The 17,427-nt window shown below is 39.7% G+C and overlaps 3 protein-coding genes across 5 annotated transcripts; 1 reads left to right on the top strand and 2 right to left on the bottom strand.

Moving 5' to 3' along the window:
• LOC310927329 (lipocalin) lies at positions 1–2,656 on the top strand (the record flags this gene model as incomplete). The annotated part of the gene is made up of 5 exons (XM_083889623.1): positions 1–93; positions 948–1,087; positions 1,179–1,258; positions 1,482–1,595; positions 2,517–2,656. 5 exons carry the CDS (start codon positions 1–3, stop codon positions 2,654–2,656), a joined length of 567 nt encoding a protein of 188 aa, XP_083745749.1.
• Positions 2,657–3,727: 1,071 nt separating this feature from the next.
• Positions 3,728–12,752, bottom strand: LOC310928105 (zinc finger Y-chromosomal protein 1). Of its 3 annotated transcripts, none has more exons than XM_083890589.1 (8): positions 12,706–12,752; positions 10,396–10,492; positions 9,705–10,019; positions 7,562–7,711; positions 7,289–7,417; positions 7,062–7,196; positions 6,770–6,913; positions 3,728–6,477 (listed from the first exon to the last, which is right to left on the bottom strand). In XM_083890589.1, exons 2-8 carry the CDS (start codon positions 10,460–10,462, stop codon positions 5,177–5,179), a joined length of 2,241 nt encoding a protein of 746 aa, XP_083746715.1. In that variant the 5' UTR covers positions 10,463–10,492; positions 12,706–12,752; the 3' UTR covers positions 3,728–5,176. The 3 variants fall into 3 exon arrangements, with proteins under 3 accessions (XP_083746715.1, XP_083746714.1, XP_083746716.1); XM_083890588.1 differs by lacking the exon at positions 12,706–12,752 and adding an exon at positions 12,164–12,296; XM_083890590.1 differs by lacking the exons at positions 7,062–7,196; positions 12,706–12,752 and adding an exon at positions 12,164–12,296.
• A 2,137-nt stretch (positions 12,753–14,889) lies between these two features.
• Positions 14,890–16,154, bottom strand: LOC310927934 (diamine acetyltransferase 1-like; the record flags this gene model as incomplete). Its single annotated transcript, XM_083890367.1, has 6 exons — positions 14,890–15,057; positions 15,180–15,220; positions 15,354–15,455; positions 15,543–15,623; positions 15,730–15,781; positions 16,089–16,154. The coding sequence occupies 6 exons, from the start codon at positions 16,152–16,154 to the stop codon at positions 14,890–14,892; spliced, it is 510 nt and encodes a 169-aa protein (XP_083746493.1).
• Positions 16,155–17,427: the final 1,273 nt, after the last annotated feature.

The following is a 17,427-nucleotide window of genomic DNA, read 5'->3' as shown; positions in this document are numbered from 1 at the left end:
ATGACTTTGCTGCTGAAAGTGCTGGGAGCCGTGCTCTGCTCCATGGTGGTCACTTCTGAAGTCATGCCACAGGCAGCCTTCAATTCTCAGGGGGTAAGACACGATCTGACGTGATTTAAACCTCAGGTATAGTTTTATTGTGTCTGTATGAAATCCATGTATTCTTTTCTCAAAGCTGCAGCTGGTGCATCTGACATAGGGGGATTTTTGCAGCCTGTCAGTGATAGATCAAGCGCTACAAGTCGTTTAATGACAAGGATCAAATAAACTATAATAAGTAATACATAATGGATTGGTTTACTTCAATTGATCTTGTGTATTTATTATAAACATAACAATGCAGTAATAGTAACTATTATTTGGATATTACTTTTTAATATATAATTTTTATATACTGTTGTAATTATCTCTTTATTACTACATTGTTACTGGGTATTACTGCCATACTTGCTGCAGCATCATTTAAAATGTTTTTTTATATAATACTGTCAAAACAAAAGCAAAAGAGTTTTCCCTATTTTACTTCTGTTGACACTGATATGTAGGTACATGCATTTATTGTATTTCTGTATGCTGTGAATTGGTGTATGGACTGGCTTTCTAATCTAATCTAATCTAATCTAATCTAATCAAATCTAAAAAAGTACATTTTGCAGAGTCAGGTCGTTTGACAGTCATGACACATCACAAACATCTCACCTATCTGTTTTATTGTACATTTTAAAACGAGCAGTAAAGAAGTGAATGGAATTTAAAAGTCTGTTAAAATTAACATTTGGGGGTTTAAAAGACAGCAATCAAATGTTAAAATAATCCTAAAAGCAACAGGTTATCAGTCCAAAATGGGAGTGATGGTCAATGAGTTGTGCAAAGGAATAGGGTTTAAAAATGAAGGCCATAGTGAAGGTTATTGTTCAAATATTTATGCTGTGCCTGTTTATCCACAGATGGCAGGGAAGTGGTACCTGATTGGATTTGCCACTAATGCTCAATGGTTTGCCAACCGCAGAGGCAGCATGAAGATGGGTACAGCCATGTTCACCCCAAGTGCAGATGGAGACCTGGATATGTCATACACCAGCCTCACGTTAGTGCTGTAGAGTATGGAGGGAGGGAGAGAAAGAAGGGGGGAAATGATTGATGACTCTGCTAATGTTGTTTGAATGATGCCTTTGCAGCTCTGGTGGCTCTTGCTGGAGAATGAGCAGCCAGGCAAAGGTGACTGATCTTCCAGGAAGGTTCACATACAAGAGCGAGAGTAAGTGCAAACTTCCTTCCTTCCTTCCTACAGCATGGAAGGATGGCTGTGTGGATCCTCATAGTCATCCAAAAGTCATTGAATCAGTAGCAACTGGACTTAGTAGATAGTAGATTTTTTTGAAGATGAAAAGTGAAACAGTTTCAGGGATTCAGTGACATGGATTATATAATCCATATTAAATGTTCTTCCACTTGATATACGTCTCCTGTCCCTCTGACAGACCGAGAAAGTGAGAATGACATGCGCATGGTTGAGGTAAAGTACGACGAGTACGCTCTGATTCACACCATCAAGACGGAGGGGGGCGATACCACCGTTGTCAACAAACTATATGGTAAAGTCATATTTTTCTTGATGCGACAATCTCCCTGATCAATAAATTACAATTTAATCAGGGTTAATACACCTATTTTAATGTCAAATTCTACTTTCAATGTCGATTTTTAAAGCTTTCAGGCCATTAACCCTTTAAGGTACTACTCAACCATTTGGTCGAGCACACTTTAAGTCACTATATCTCATTGAAAAATGCATCAAGCTGAACTCACTAACACTTAATGTGACTTGTGAATGTTGTACTTGAATTGAATTATGCAAACCAGGTTTATTATGAACAGACGTCTCAACCGTTTGGTAGAGGCCTGTATCTGAAATACTGTAGGGTCTAATTTAAAACAATGTGTATATATATATACATATATACATATGTATATATATACATATATATATATACACATATATATATATACACATATATAAATATACACATATATATATACACATATATATATACACACATATATATATATATATATACACATATATATATACACATATATATATATACATATATATATTTTTATTATTATTATTATTGTCATTATTGTTATCATAAGTAAACAAAATTAAATAATACAATTATAAAAAATGTGAATAAATAATTTTTCCTTTGCTTTTTTCTTGGTGCGTACCTTAAATGGTTAAAGTTCAGAATATTTCACGTGTCTGTAATTCGATTAACAAACCAAGAAACATTCAGGTGATTTTCATTTTAGTTTCTACATCTTCAAATGTATTTTAAAAAACGTTGTGTATTAGGTAGAAAGAGGGACAAATTCCTCCAAACAGTTTTAACATTTTGTATCACAAAACTTAACACTTTTCAAACCCTGAAAACAAATCCAAGCATTTTAAATGATTTTAAACAGCTTTACAAACTCTGTGTGCTGAAATGAACATGGTGTGGCTTTAACAGGACGTGGAGTGGACCTCAGCACTGAGCTACTGGAGAAGTTCAAGCAGTTTTCCTTGGACACTGGCGTCCTGCTGGAAAATATTGCTTTTCTGCCAAAAAATGGTACCGTTTTTGAGAGTGGAGAGTTAAATGCAAAATAACTGGTGGTTAACAGTGATGTTATACACTAACTTACTTTCTTCTTATTAGCGGAATGTCCAGCTGCATAGGTTCCTGCCATCCGACATCAGCGATGACACCTGAAGACATTTAACTTTGTTGTGAATATTAAACGCTTATAGAGATCAACTTTTGAGACAATACAATTTTTTTGGTTGACTAACACTGCTCTGTAAAATGTCATTTTAAGCTTGCAATGAGTAAACATGATGTGAAGCCACGTCCCATGACACTTTTCCTTTATATCAGTAATTCCCAAAAACTAGGTCTCTCTGGTCAGAATGTATGTGTATAGTTTTGCATCAAGTTAAGTTTTCATTAATTTAACATCTCTTGGAAATGATTATATTTGACATAAATGGCTGTAAATTTAGTCTCTGCCTCATGCTCAAATTAGCTTGTCATGGTAGATGAAGTGATAAGGGTCATGAAAAATTGCCATCTTTAAAAAGTAGGTCCCCATAGTGGTTGGAATTGTGTATGACAAAGTCTTTACAGAAATCCCGTGATTTTAAGGGGTTTGTGGTCTTAAAACTGATTTTGATTCATTTCAAAGCTTACATCAGGGGACACACTCCATGCCCTACATCAGTGGAACGGTCTTTCAGATTTTCCTCCAAGTACCACCAGAGGAATCTCACGTACCACAGTTTGAGAACCGTAGCTCTACATTGTATAATGAACCCCAACAAGACAGACTTGTAGTGTTATGTTTCTCTGTGGCACTTAGGTCTTTAGAAAAATGATCCAACATACATGTTATTTCCAAAAATGTAACACTATTCTGCTCGTGAAATGGTGAAAAGCTCTTTTCTGCAGTTAACATGGATGTTAACACAGCATATTTCTAACATTTGCTTGTAATTGAAAGCAATAAACACTACACATACATTGTGCAGACAAAAATCCAAACATTCAAGAAACGGAAAAACATTTTTGAGTGTATGGAAACAAGTAAAAGGCCAAAAACTAAAATACTTTACTTTTATTACCTTTTTTTAACAAATACGTTGAAGTACATCCATAACAACACAGTTCAGAGTTCGGTTTTATCAAGTGTTTACATCTACACGTTTTGTACAGATCTGTATACAAAACAATAATTTACGTCCCATAGAAGTCTAGTTACACTTAACTATACAACAACTTGTAAATGAAATAAATATAAAAACAGAAATGATCACAGGTGATAACAAAAATGTAAAAAGCCATAGTACAAGTGGACCAACTGCACCCGTCTTCTGAAGTTGCACCTAAAGATATGTTTTTCTTTTTTCTTCAGGCAAAAGTACATCTGCATTGGCAAAATTAACAGTTCAGATTATAGTTTTTAATAACACAGGCACCAGATATACTGCGTGATTCCTGTTAAGGCCAGCAACACTGATGTGAATTCAACTCAGTCCAATATTGGTAACATACTGCTGCTTTATTATCCAACAGAGGTCGTTTCTAAAAACTTTGTTCATAGGAGAAACTCAGCCAAACAAATAGCTTGTCATAAGTAATGTTAAAAACTAACATTTTCCATCACTGCTTTCTCGAACAAACAAAATTACAGTTGTTACTTCATCTCAGCTGCTTTGGGCATTTGTTTGGAATAACTTATAGTACGACTGGCTTTGTAACTGAAATATCAAACAAGAATGTGACAGTCCAGTGATTGCGTAGTGATCATATCGCATTACAGGTGCATCAGTTAATTTACGATTTACTACTTCAGTCTGTATTTTGAGTCAGTTCAGTGATCGCAGACCCCTGTTGACAAAAATAAAAATGGCCATTTCTTTTTTTCTGGGTGCTTTACACTGCTGGCCTTGTGTTTTTGTCTTCACAACAAAAACAAAACAACATCGTCTTACAGATTGGTGAGGCTGGAGCACCGGGAAGCACAACAAATGCTTTTTTGTCAGTCAGTCAGTCACTCTCACTCACTCACTCTCTCACACACATTTGCACACATTACCATACATGGACTTGATTACTGCATTTATAATTGGTCTTTACCAAGATGGCAAGTGCTACTGGGGACAGGTTGCTAATCCTTACTGCTGTGTTCAGTACATTTTAACAAAAAGACGCAAACATTTTGCAAACTACACTTCTGTTTTGAGACAAAAAATTAGGATCATTGTGACCGAGACCTGACTGCTGCCTGCAAAAATCAAAATGTGTATTTACAAATGGACATCTGCACAATCTGCCATGCACACTGTCACCAGCAAGGGACATGCAGTTAAAAGTGCAAGTCTACAAGGAGGGGGTCTGTTTTTACCACTGTCAGAGCATTAATGTTATGTACATCGTTATACAAGTCTGAACCAATATTAGGCTGAGGATCATAATGGAGCAAAACAACGGAGCGGACTAAAAGCAGCACAAACACATACACAAACTACATGATTTCAGTGTGAGTGTTGTGCTGAGGGTGCAGTGATTGGGATGTGATGTTGCTTCAACATTGTTCTTTGTTGTGGCACAGTATTTGGCTCGGTATAGAGTCACTCTGCCTGCACTACGTCCTTGTGGTGGCGCAATATATGCTGGTTCTTCTCCGATGGTCTTCGGAAACCCTTTGAACAGATCTCACAGCGATGTGGATAGTCTTTTGTGTGGATGGAAATGACATGTCGCTTGAAACCCGAAGCATCCCCAGTGCTGTAGTCACAGTACTGGCACTGGTAAATTCTTCTTTCCTTTTGTCCTTTGCCAATAACTACAGTCACACTGCTGGCTAGGCTAGCTGCACTCACTCTAGCAGGAGTGCCAGCACCACTGGAACTGCTAGGTGTAGACTTTTTAGGTGCCACAGGAGGAGTGTGTGTCTCTGTCCTCTTACCCTCACTCTTTTCAGGAGAAGACTGTTGCTCCTTTGTGTGGACCGACAAGATATGGCGACTGAGAACAAAAGGGTCTGCAATTTTAAAGTTGCAATGCCGGCACTGGTGGAGTTTCTTGGTGCGGTGCGCTACTGAGTGCTTCTTCAGTTCAGAAGGTCGGTGGAAGCCTTTACCACAAACAGCACATTTGTGTGGATAGTCCTTGGTATGAACAGATATGATATGGCGCTTCAGGTCACTGGAGTTGGAACTTTTGTGATCACAGTGGGCACAATGGTGGGTCTTATTCTCTTCATGCGTTAGTCCATGCTGCATTAATTCCTCCTCCTCGGCAAAGGTCTGGAAACAGCGCTCACATTTGTAAGGCATTTCTTTGCTATGCTTAGTCTTGATGTGTGTCTTGAGATTAGACGAATCGGCCGACTTGTAATCACAATAAAGGCAGGAGTACGGCTTCTCGCCCGTATGCGTGCGCATGTGTTTCTTCAACTCCGAAGGGTGTCGAAAGCCTTTTCCACATTCCACACAGATGTGGGGAAAACTTTTACTGTGAACAGCCAACAAGTGCCGATTGAGTAGGCCCTGTTCAGCAGTTTCATAGTCACAGAACTTGCATTTATGCATCTTAGTGGGCGGTGGAGGTGGCTGGCTTTTGGGCTCTCGGTGGTGGTGCTGCAGTCTGTGGGAGAACAGTGCCGCCTGCTGGTGGAACTCTTTGCCACACATTTCACACTCAAAAGCAGCCTTGCTGCTCAGAGCATGTACCTCCATGTGATTGTGAAGGCTGGCTTTCTTGTTCGTGGTGAATTCGCAGTCTGTGCATTGGTACTTTTTCCGAGTCAGAACATCCTGGTGATGGTTCTTTGTGTGGCGTTTCAGGAAACCTCGTGACTTGAACTTTTTACCACAAAGCATGCAAGGGTAGACTGTCAAAGGCTGACCATATGGACCAATGATGATTGCTGGAGAGAATAAAGACAAGGAGAGAGAAATTAAAAAACAAAAAAGGTTGTCCAGATAACTTTACATTACCTCTTTGATTATTATGGTGTTCATAGGCAGTTCAATACTAGATCCAACTAGAGAAAAGTTCATCAATAATAACTTTAATAGTGAAAAATATTAAAGACACTTTCCTACTTTCTGCTATTGAGAAAAAGAGAAAAGAAAAAAGCTTGGACAGAGAATTAGCATTCATCATCAACATGAAACATTTGGCCTGAGGAAGTTCTGAATTGTAAGTATCGCCCTTACCTGTCTGGACTTGTCGAGGCTCTGAACGTCTCTTGCTCTTGTTGCGTTGTCTATTGATTTCTTCAACTCCCTCCGATTCATCGATGTGCAACAGTGCACTGGCTGCACCATTGCGGGTTTCACAACTTTCACTATCCTCTGCGCCTGGAAGAGTGACAACACCATTTAAAAACAAAATCATGAAGACAACCTACACCTGTAAAGCTTAAACCCAAGACACTCAGAGAAGTGGTGGATGTACAGGCTTCCAGTGTGGTTTTCAAAAGCAATTTAATAGACAGGGGGTGCTGACCATAAGCAGCTGCCCAGGCCACAGGCATGAAGTCCTTGCTTAGAGACACGCTGTCAAACGAGCGGTCGTGAGTTACTGGCTCTTCACCTTCTAACACCACTTCCATATATACCTCATCAGTCACCTTGGACCCACCTGTAGATGAGCCCAACATGTACAAAACCAAACAACTGGTGACGTTCAGTTTTATGACAATCATCCTCGCTGGTTGGATGTCAACAACTCACCATGGTTCCCTTGATTGTGATGAGAATCCCCGACAGACATGTAAACCATCTTCTCACGGAGGGCATGGCCTGAAGACCCTGTTAGCGGCACACTCTCAGTGTCTCCATCACTTATGTCAACTGATTCTCCTGCAAAATTAAAGACATGTCCAGAAATTATTATTATTTGATAAAAATTTGGACATAACTTCTGTTTTGCAAGATAAAAATAATAGTTTTAATCATTTGTTAATATTGGGTTGACCCAAAGCTGACAGGTTCAGTGCTACATACCCATGTCATCTTCCCCAGAGTCAGCTTTGAAGATGTACACCTTTATCACCTCCTGTCCATCCTCATCCTTCTCCACTTCCTGGTCCTCCACTGCTCCCTCCACTGTTACTTCTGTTCCATCTTCAGACACCATTTTACCAGCTTCATCCACTAGCAAGGGAGACACATCATATTTCATTTAGTGTGTGGGGTCTGCCTTTAAAAGCTGGACAATTCTGTCACCATTTCAGTTCTATTCACTTAAGTTGCATTTTGGGTTAAAATGTACCATTGACCTCACGAAGCACTAGACAAATACCAGTTACCAGCAACAGAATTGGCATAATAATTTATTTCGGTTTTCAGCCGAGTGTTTTCTGATTTTCAGAATTTTCATTTCAGTGCATCCCGAGTTATATTGTTCTTGCCAATAAATATGTTTCTTGTTCACGTGTTGTAATGTTCTGTGTCTGTGGTAACTTCCCCATTTTTAGTTACTTGCCCTTAGATCCTTGACATCAACCCGATATTGCAAAAACAATTCATCCACTGAATCATCAAGGTACCAAAAACACTGTCAGGATGGTTTAGAATGCTGAATATCTACAGGGTCCTCATGTATAAAAGCTTTCATACTGAAAGATGGCGTACTCACAAAATTTTAAAAGTACATACGCAAAGAAATTCTCAGATTTATAAAACCATGTGTACGCAGAGTCCTGTCCACTTTTTCTTTATACATCCCAAACGTGAAATCACAATTCATTATAAACGGTAGTATCGACAGGGGCTGAAATTAAGTGTCTCAAAGCAGCTTCGCCTGTAATTCACAGATTACTGCCGTAAAGTATGTATTACACAACTCGCGTTCGCTAAGCAAGCTTATTCCATGATTTTCCGACTGACACAGCGGCTCCGGGGTTGCGGCTTTTACGGTGTTCGTGCATCGCCATAGTGCTACCATGGAATGAGAGCTGTGCTTCACAGAGATTGCATTTAGCGTGTTTCGCTGGTTTATTTTCAGTGAAATGTAACTAGTTCTGGAAAGCGCGAGTGTGTGTTTGTTTACACTGTAGTTACAGATTACTGTCACTGATTGTGTTGTGGAAGCTGGGGAGGAAGAAGATGCTAGTGTGCCGATGTCTCAGGTGTGCCGGTGTCTTCAGCAGCTGACGAGCGCGCACCTGCATCACCTGTCTCTTCTGATGACCTTCTACTGAACTTTCAAATTGTGTGTTCATGTGTTCACGTCAGCAGCTGTGTGTCTATTTAGATAAAGAAAAGTTTCATCTGTGGAAAATCAATTTCAGTCATTTGCTCAAAGTAAAGACTGAGAGAAAAGTCTCTCTCTCTATCTCACACATTTGCACGGGATCAGTTGTGTCTTCTGTGTCCTCTCTGATCTTATCCACAAATGTTCAAACATATGTGGTGTATCAGTATCGTTTGTCACAGAATAATTCATGTTTGTCTCTGTAGACCCATCAATAATATTATTTTGAAACACTGTGATAAGTTTCAGATCTTAATATTGCAGCATCTCCACCTTACAGGAGTTTGCGAGGTTGTTTGGTTTTGTACAAATTCTCACTGCAGCTCGAGAGTTTGCGCTGCAGTCCGCAAAGTTTATACATGAGGCACCAGGGCTCTAGAGTGATGATCACACATGCAGACAATTTTGTACGTCTATGCCTTTGAACTTCATCTTTCTCCATGTCGAATGTGCAAAGCCTGTGTTCACCATCCTCACTTGCTCAGACACAACTTCAAAAACTACACTCCAGAAGACCACCAAAACCATTCAAAGACAGTAAGGGCGAGTCTGCCTCTGATTTATCTAATCCAGATATTCTCGTATACTGCTGCCAATGGGTGCAGCAGTAATGAGAACATCAACGAACAAGCACACTAGATGGGAATTCAAAATGAAGAGAAATAGGTATATGGCTGTGGTCTAGTGTACGTGATATGCAGGTATATGCCGTATACCCACTGAAAAAGGTCAGGACTTCCATTTAACCTCTTACAAGAGAGTATACTCACTACATTTACATACACCTTATCCTTTTTTACAATCATTTACATAAGAATTAATGTATATGGGAATCCTTAAAATTGTGGCTGTGAAGGTGATGTGTTGAAAAAATTGGCAAAGAAAACTTACAGGATATCATTAGATAATCTCCACAGCCATCTTGGTCATCGTCCTGTTGCTCGGAGTCCAGCCCATCTTCAGGGATATCTCCCATTGCAACACCTTCCTCCTCACCATCCAGAGCCATCACGCATGTCTCTACAGCAACATCTTCATCTTCATCGCAGTGCACATACTCAGAAACCACATCTTCAACAGCATCCTGGATGACTAGCTCCTCGGGTGCAAACCTGTGAACTGCCATGCCTTCCCCGTCACCTTCTGACACCAACACAGTCTCTTGAAGCTCCACAACAAACTCCTGCCCGCCAGCACCACCCTCATCTGGAAGAAACGATATTATCATGTTAACCAGACAACAGTCCAAAGTGACAATTCAGTGCATGCGGGTGTTTCAGGTTGCCAATTAATTGTAACTGACTCCAAAATGCAATAATAATGTAATAATTGTGATATGAGCCAGAGAAATGGGCCTACTTCCCCTAAAACTTCCTGCCGAGCATTGCTGTTATTCAACATGACTTGCCAGAGGCACAGTGTTTTAATTAAGTAGGTTGGTGGTGCTTAGACAATAAAATTCCATGTCAACTAATTTTGATAATCATTGTCAACAATTATGTCAATGTTTTGTTGCAGCCCAAAAGTCAAGTCATTTTATTGAACATTTTATTTTAAAAGTTATGCAAATATGGTTAATTACCCGATCCGTGTAATATTATTTTCGGCTCTTCAGAATGTATTGCAAGCCTGGTTACATCCTCATCCATTGTCCTCGCACTGCATTTGTCAATGGCCAGCTGAAAGCAAATGATAAAATCGTAGGTGTTTTGGTGACAAAAAATGCAAATAGTGGTTAAACAATAAATCAACACATAACCAAGCAATGTCAGCAAGTGATTAAGTGCAATAGTAGTCAACTTGTTACCATCTTAAATCAGTCTGCATCATCACACATTTTATTCATACAAGCAGTGCACACACAAAGCTTACACAGTAGACTGGACATGAACCATTCTTCAAACAGAAGAACAGATCAGTTAACTTAAACAGAATCAGATTCATTTATTTTTCTAGATTCAACCAGGGTAAAATAGAAACTGCACTATTGTTGCACAACATCAGCTTAACAAAAATGAATTGCCATGTCCAGCAACAATTTAGCAGTAAACCTTGAAGGTGTTGATTTTATGAGTTTGATAACACAAGAGACTTCATATTAGACGCCGAGTGATGTGGGTTTTGCTACCCTCAGCCATCAGCTGCCCCGATTTCTAAAGATGTTACTCGAAGCATATTTTTTGAACCAATTATGTGTGGCCAGTTTGTTTGCTTCCATCTGATTAAAAACAACCATTCAACAGTAATTTATATATAAGATATATAAACTAAATATTAAATATGTCAATACATATCTAAACTCAAAAAAAGTACATAAATAAGCAATGATCTGGTGAATAATTAAATAATAATCAACTAATTACTAAAAATCAGTACCATATAGTCAGTCAACATCTATAAAATACCTTTTGGTCACAAACTATAGTTATATCCTCTTAAGATTTATTTTTATGAACATTTTGAAGCCAGAAACAACACTGCTGTTTTGTATACCACTGTACTTGTTTTGCTGAGGTTGCTGTATTTAACAAGTTGATCTATGAGGAAGCTTCATTTGATTTGTTATTTTAAACAAGGATGATAGGGTCAAGCTATATATTAGGACGCTAATCTATTTGTAATTAGGGCTGCAACTTAGTACAGTATTACTTTCATTTCATCTATCATGAGTTGTATGATGCATATACTGTCAGAAGATTAAACAAATCTGACCACTGTTCTCAAATATCCACAAACCAGATATATTTAGTTCAATATGTATTTGTTGAAAAATAATATCTAAAACTTTTCAACTACAACCTGATTAATCAATCAAACTTAAAAGCAATTGATTTAGTGATTAAACCGTTGCAGACCTACTTGTAGCACAAACATAGCTTTTTCTATAAAATGTTAGCTTCAGCTTGCAGCAAAGAACAGAACGTTACATTTGGGCTCTAAGTGGCATTACTACAACAGTTACCAAAAACACTGCTTTCGTCCTGAATACAAAGGTGAGAGATCACGTACGACTGAACAAAAAACAAGTCTCATAAAAGGGGGTTGAGATGTAAACAGTGGTGATGATGATGCAGCCGGGGTGCCATTTAATTTTAACTGAATGTACCATCCCCCACCTTGATAAAAGATGATAACGGTGTGTGAAGATGCGGTTCCAAAATACAGTGCATTCATGTGCTAAAATGGTGCATATATTACATTAGAAGCTACCCGGGTGATCGGAGTAGACCCGCATGTCATTCATACAACACACATAGTACGAGCTCGACGCGATAATTAGCAGCAGTGTCTACAAATGACCACTGGAGAAGCGTTAGCGCCGATTGCACGCAACTCAAAGTCCTACTTACGTATCCAGGAGAATGTTGTTGCATCATTCACATTAATGTATGAAGATAAACCTGGACATGAATGTTGAGTAGGGTATATGCAAGTGAGGTCTGCGGGAAAGGGGGTAAAACTCGCACTCCTTTTCAACTGCCAATTTCCCCCTAGCATCCGCCATTTTGTTAGCTTGAATGCTCATTTTGACGCTGACTGAAAACGCTCCTCGGCGGGAAAAATATAAACTGCGCCCCAGTTAAAGATATATCGCTCTCTGTGTGTAACAAAATAAAATAAACGACACCACCAAACAGCGACAGGCGAATATAAAATGTATTTAATTTGACTAAGGCTGGCTAGCTCACCGGACAGGCCCCAATAGCCAATTACGGCCCCAACAGAGGCCCGGGCCTGAGAAGAAAAGGCCCATCCCATTGCGGCCTCTCGGTAAGAATAGAGAAATACATTTTAATCCCACATGCACATAAAAACAAAGAGACACGGACGCGCACAAAATGCAAGCGTAACTGTGCAGACGGGCGCCCAGGAAGTAAAGTGCCCCGCGTACCAGATTTGCGCTGCAGGGATGGCCTCTGTCTGCGTCTCGGCTTCCCAGGCCGCCTGGTTCCCCCAGACTCGGGCTGGATTCAGTCGGGAATTTTGTGTTATTTGGGCGGGCCTGAGAGGAGCAGAGAAGGAGGGGTTAGGGGTTGTTTCTGGAGCTCCGATGAAAGCGAAGCAGAGACGTCTGGAGCCAGATCTTGTCATGCTACAGCCCCCCGCTCCTCCAGCTCCGAGGCCGCCGTCAGCACAACACGTCACAGCCCGAGAGCGGCAGGAAAATGCGGAAGAGCTGCGGTGGAAATCACACCGACAGGAACCAACAGGCCGTGTTCTGAAGAGCACCGTTCACACCGGGTCACATCAACACGAGCGCCGCGGTGTTAGAAATGTAGTTACACGGTTAATGTCCTGAGGTTGGTAGTAGGTAATGTTGGGCTGAATACCTGCTGAAGTAACCCCACAAACAGCAGTGGTCAATGAAATGTGATTAAAAGATGGCCTAAACTCCACAGAGCGCCCAACATTCAAACAAACGGCCTCTGTTTTCCATTGACGAACCATAGCACCCTAAACCTTTCTCCATGATCTTTTCAATCTGATTTAGCTTTTGACTTTAGGCAGTGGTGTTCATGGACTTCAAGTCGTTCAATGCCGTATGGTGTAAAGTTAAATAAAGACAATTTTAAGTAGAGTTAGGCTAATATGGGGTTTCCCTCAGTAAAACAGACAGTTTAAAACAGGGGTCTGGGGCCACTTGTCTGCTTTGGACAGTGGGGGGCCTGTCAAGTGGGGAAAAAAGGTCCAACTTGTTAAGAAAAATAATAATATGTATATTTCACGTAATTTCAAAATAAGTGTTTCGATATGGAACGATTAAACACGTTAACAATATAAGCATATGCATGATGCAAAATGAAAACACACTAGTGTTGTGTCGGTCAGGAGTGATTCGTTCGAAAGTACGAATCATTTGAATGAACGAACTGACTGGGATCACTTCATGAACTGATTCGTTCCATTTTTAGTTCAATTGAGCTCAGCAGCGAGCGTGGCGGCCGGGAGTGGAACTGCCGGGTCCTGTGAATCACTCGTGAAATCGTTCGCCGACGCCGTCGCCGTCACTCACTCGTGAATCTTCGGCAAACTACGCCAGCCAACGTGCGCCGAGCGGGGAGGGAGAGGGATTGACTGTGAACTGTGTCTGCCCGGCCGTGCTGCTGTGATTCGTACAGGGTCAGTACACTGACTCACTCATGATCCGCGCGTACGAACGAACTGAGAGACAGAGAACTGGTGAACTGACGCTGAGAGACGAACTCACACACAGAGAACTGGTGTACTGACGCTGAGAGATGAACTGACACACAGAGGAGTTGAACTGATGCTGAGAGACGAACTGACACACAGAGGAGGTGAACTGACGCTGAGAGACGAACTGACACACAAGTGATTCAGTACACTCAAATGAACTGCCGACTCCATCACTAAAACACACCCCAGTTCTAAAGACTGTGTATTGCCCCCTTTAACATCAATGACAGCTCAAAGCAAGGATGGTATGTCATCACAAACGCTGTTGCTTCCAAAATGTATAGTTTTAAAAACCCCATACAGTGTGTTATTGGACAAAACAAATAGTCTACATCATGTATGTTCATACACTCTTCTTTATTCATTGGTACACCTTACAAAACTAGGAAATATGCAGACAATGCAAACAGAATCCTCTATAGTCAGCTGACAATTTGGCAAAGTCGGCTTACTGGAGGAACCACAACAAAGTTTAAATGTAAGAATAATGCAGACTGTAAAAGTAACCTCTTAATGTAATCTATTGATTGATGTAATGTAAAATGTATCCTGCTTAACAACTGTAACTGTATTACCGTTTACTATATTATAAATCCAAAACATGTCATTCCTTACATATATTTCTCTCCAACACTGCCTGGCACTCATGGCCCTAGAAAGGGTCACACGATTAAATGGAGGGGCTGTGTGAGTAATTACCTTTTTCTCCAATCAGTGTGGCATTATTTACAGGATTTTTCAAATAATAATTCAAATGCGGCAGTATAGCAGCCTAATTATCGAAGTTTGGTGTATCATTTTCCTCAGTTGCACGCATGACTGACTAAACAGTATTATAGCCATGGTCATCAAGTCAGTATAAAATCCTCAGTGAACTCTATTTGCCAGTCATTTTCAACAGCTCCACCTTTTCGATTGAAAAAAGACGCCAGCCTTCCTCGAAAGAGAGATCGGTTGCTCCTCTTCGTTTGTAGAACTCAATGGACTTTGTGTTGTTTTCTGCAACGATGAAGTGCATGCTGCTACACCGTGTCTTCACTGCTATCTAAAAAGAGAAACAACAAAAAAAAGAACACACTCAAACACAAATGAAGCACTGAATACAGCTGACATTGAGTCAAATCTATTATCAAAGAAGCTTTAACTCCACAGCGGAAATTAACGTACCTCACTGAGAACCTGCAGGATTTTTGACCCAATCCCAAAACCTGGTGTAAGAGTACAATCAACACAGTTACGTCAAAGGTATGTGTGTAAAAATGTCCCTCAATGTTGCGAAACCTTAAATCTGTAACTTATTAACATTAACACCGTCGTAACAGGACACATTAACAACTTTACCACGGAACTCTTGCATGACGTAAAAGTCCTCGAGGTACAGAAGTTTTCCAATCCAAGGGTCATATGTAAAGTAGTACATGGCAAAGGCAATCACAGTGTACCCTAGAAGAAAGCACCATCAGTTGAAATTTGAATGCAAAATAAATTATGTTGTTTAATTATTTGTTTTTAGACATACTGTTTATTTACCATCTGAGCTTTGCTCCTTTGGGACCTCAGCAACCAAGCAGTGGTAGAATGGATGATCTCCAAAGCCGTCATCAAGTAGATCTGCAAGAAGGAAACTGGAGTTTGAAAAATGCATGAATGTGTGAAGGCATTTATTACACTAACTAAACTAGGGGTTTATAGCTCAGCCTAATGTAGACTTAACCACCTTTCTCTGTCAATATGACCTGCTCCTCCATTTCTTCAAATTTAGCAAGTTCCTAAAAAACAAAGAAAGAAATTATCATTATTATTATTTTTTTCTATTAACCCTTTAAGGTACTACTCAACCATTTGGTTGACCACACTTTTAAGTCACTATATCTCATTGAAAAATGCATCAAGCAGACATCTCAACCGTTTGGTAGAGGCCTGTATCTGAAATTCTGTAGGGTCTAATTTCACGTTATTGTTATCATAGGTAAATAAAATAAAAAATAAATACTTTAGCTTTTTTCTTGGTGTGTACCTTAAAGGGTTAAAGATTAAAGACACCAACATGTCTGTTTGTTATTTAAATGGTCTTACCTTTATAAGTCGCAGGATGTCGGCCACGTCCTTGGGTTCAGCTTTCCGTAATACGAACTTTGCCATTTTCTCTTTTTACTTCTTTTCCCTTTGCTCACGAGCCCTCTGAATGTGAATAAAAGCAAAATGTGTTTCTTCATCCGCTCATCAGGAGTTTAACCCCCGACATTGAATTTAGAAAATCAGCATGGAGTGAACAGCGTTGGCTGTGTCGTAGAGTGGCTTAGTGTCACAAGCGACTTCTCTTCGTGCGTCCCTGGAGGCGAATGTGCTCATTAATCCATAGAGAACCATAAAGAGGTGCGTTTTGTAGCGGAAGTTTCAGAGATTGGTTCAGACAGAAGCCGTTAAAGTTGGAAACACTTTCTGTTCAATATGTTATGTCTTCAAATGTGTTTATGTTTAAGGTTGACAGTATTGGTGACCATCAAGTTATTGTCACTTATTGTACTTAAGATGAAAGTCATCAAAGGCTTTGTGTACGAAACACGGTGTTTATTCAGGTTTTTTTTCACAATTCGAAACTTTTCACATGTGTATATGTGAACTAATACAAACCATTTCTAGACAGAGAAATATATATCACAATAATGTTACATAACTGTGTATGCTATATATGCATCTTGTGTTAAGAAAACTTGCCTTTATTCTAATTTGTATAGCGACCAGCTGACCATCAGACCTCTATGGCCAGTATGAGCATTATAACAAAACAGGGTGTTGGCAATTTCAAAAATAAGTTCTGCCATACACAGCACCATCGGTTGAGCACTAATCTTAATTTAAAGGTAAACATTAACCAGACCCAGAGAGCGAAACATGACCTGTCCTCCTTTCAGCTGAGTAAACAATAATCCATGAGTAAATAAGAGAGAACAAGTTTCACATACACAACATTTAAGTCTCAATCAACTGCCCTTCAGGGTGATTGTATGATTTTAGATTTGTTTCTTTATAATTTATGAATTTTTAGCACCAATATAAAGGCAGGGCGGCGAATGAACTGTGATCATTATGGTCAAAATGAAAGTTCGGAGCGAGCAAGCGATAACAGGTGCTATATTAGTGTAACTTTAGTGTAACTACAAGACCTTGCTACATGATCTAGGCTCTTAATAGTTATATGTATGTATCCACATAGCTGCTGTAAACCAGTCATGCAATTTCTTGCTTGCCGATCTAAAAATCCGTCACCATGTACTTTAATCTACAGAATTAATATAGAAACACTTAAATACATGGCAGGAGCAGCACCTGCTGTTGTAGCCCATCTGCCTCAAGGTTCTGTATATTGTGCATTTAACGATGGGTCACATGCGTACCTTGGCTGTAATTGGTG

Source organism: Microchirus variegatus, assembly GCF_963457635.1.
Source record: "Microchirus variegatus genome assembly, chromosome: 5".
Taxonomy (NCBI): Eukaryota; Metazoa; Chordata; class Actinopteri; order Pleuronectiformes; family Soleidae; genus Microchirus; species Microchirus variegatus.
This window is presented reverse-complemented; position numbering and strand designations above follow the sequence as displayed.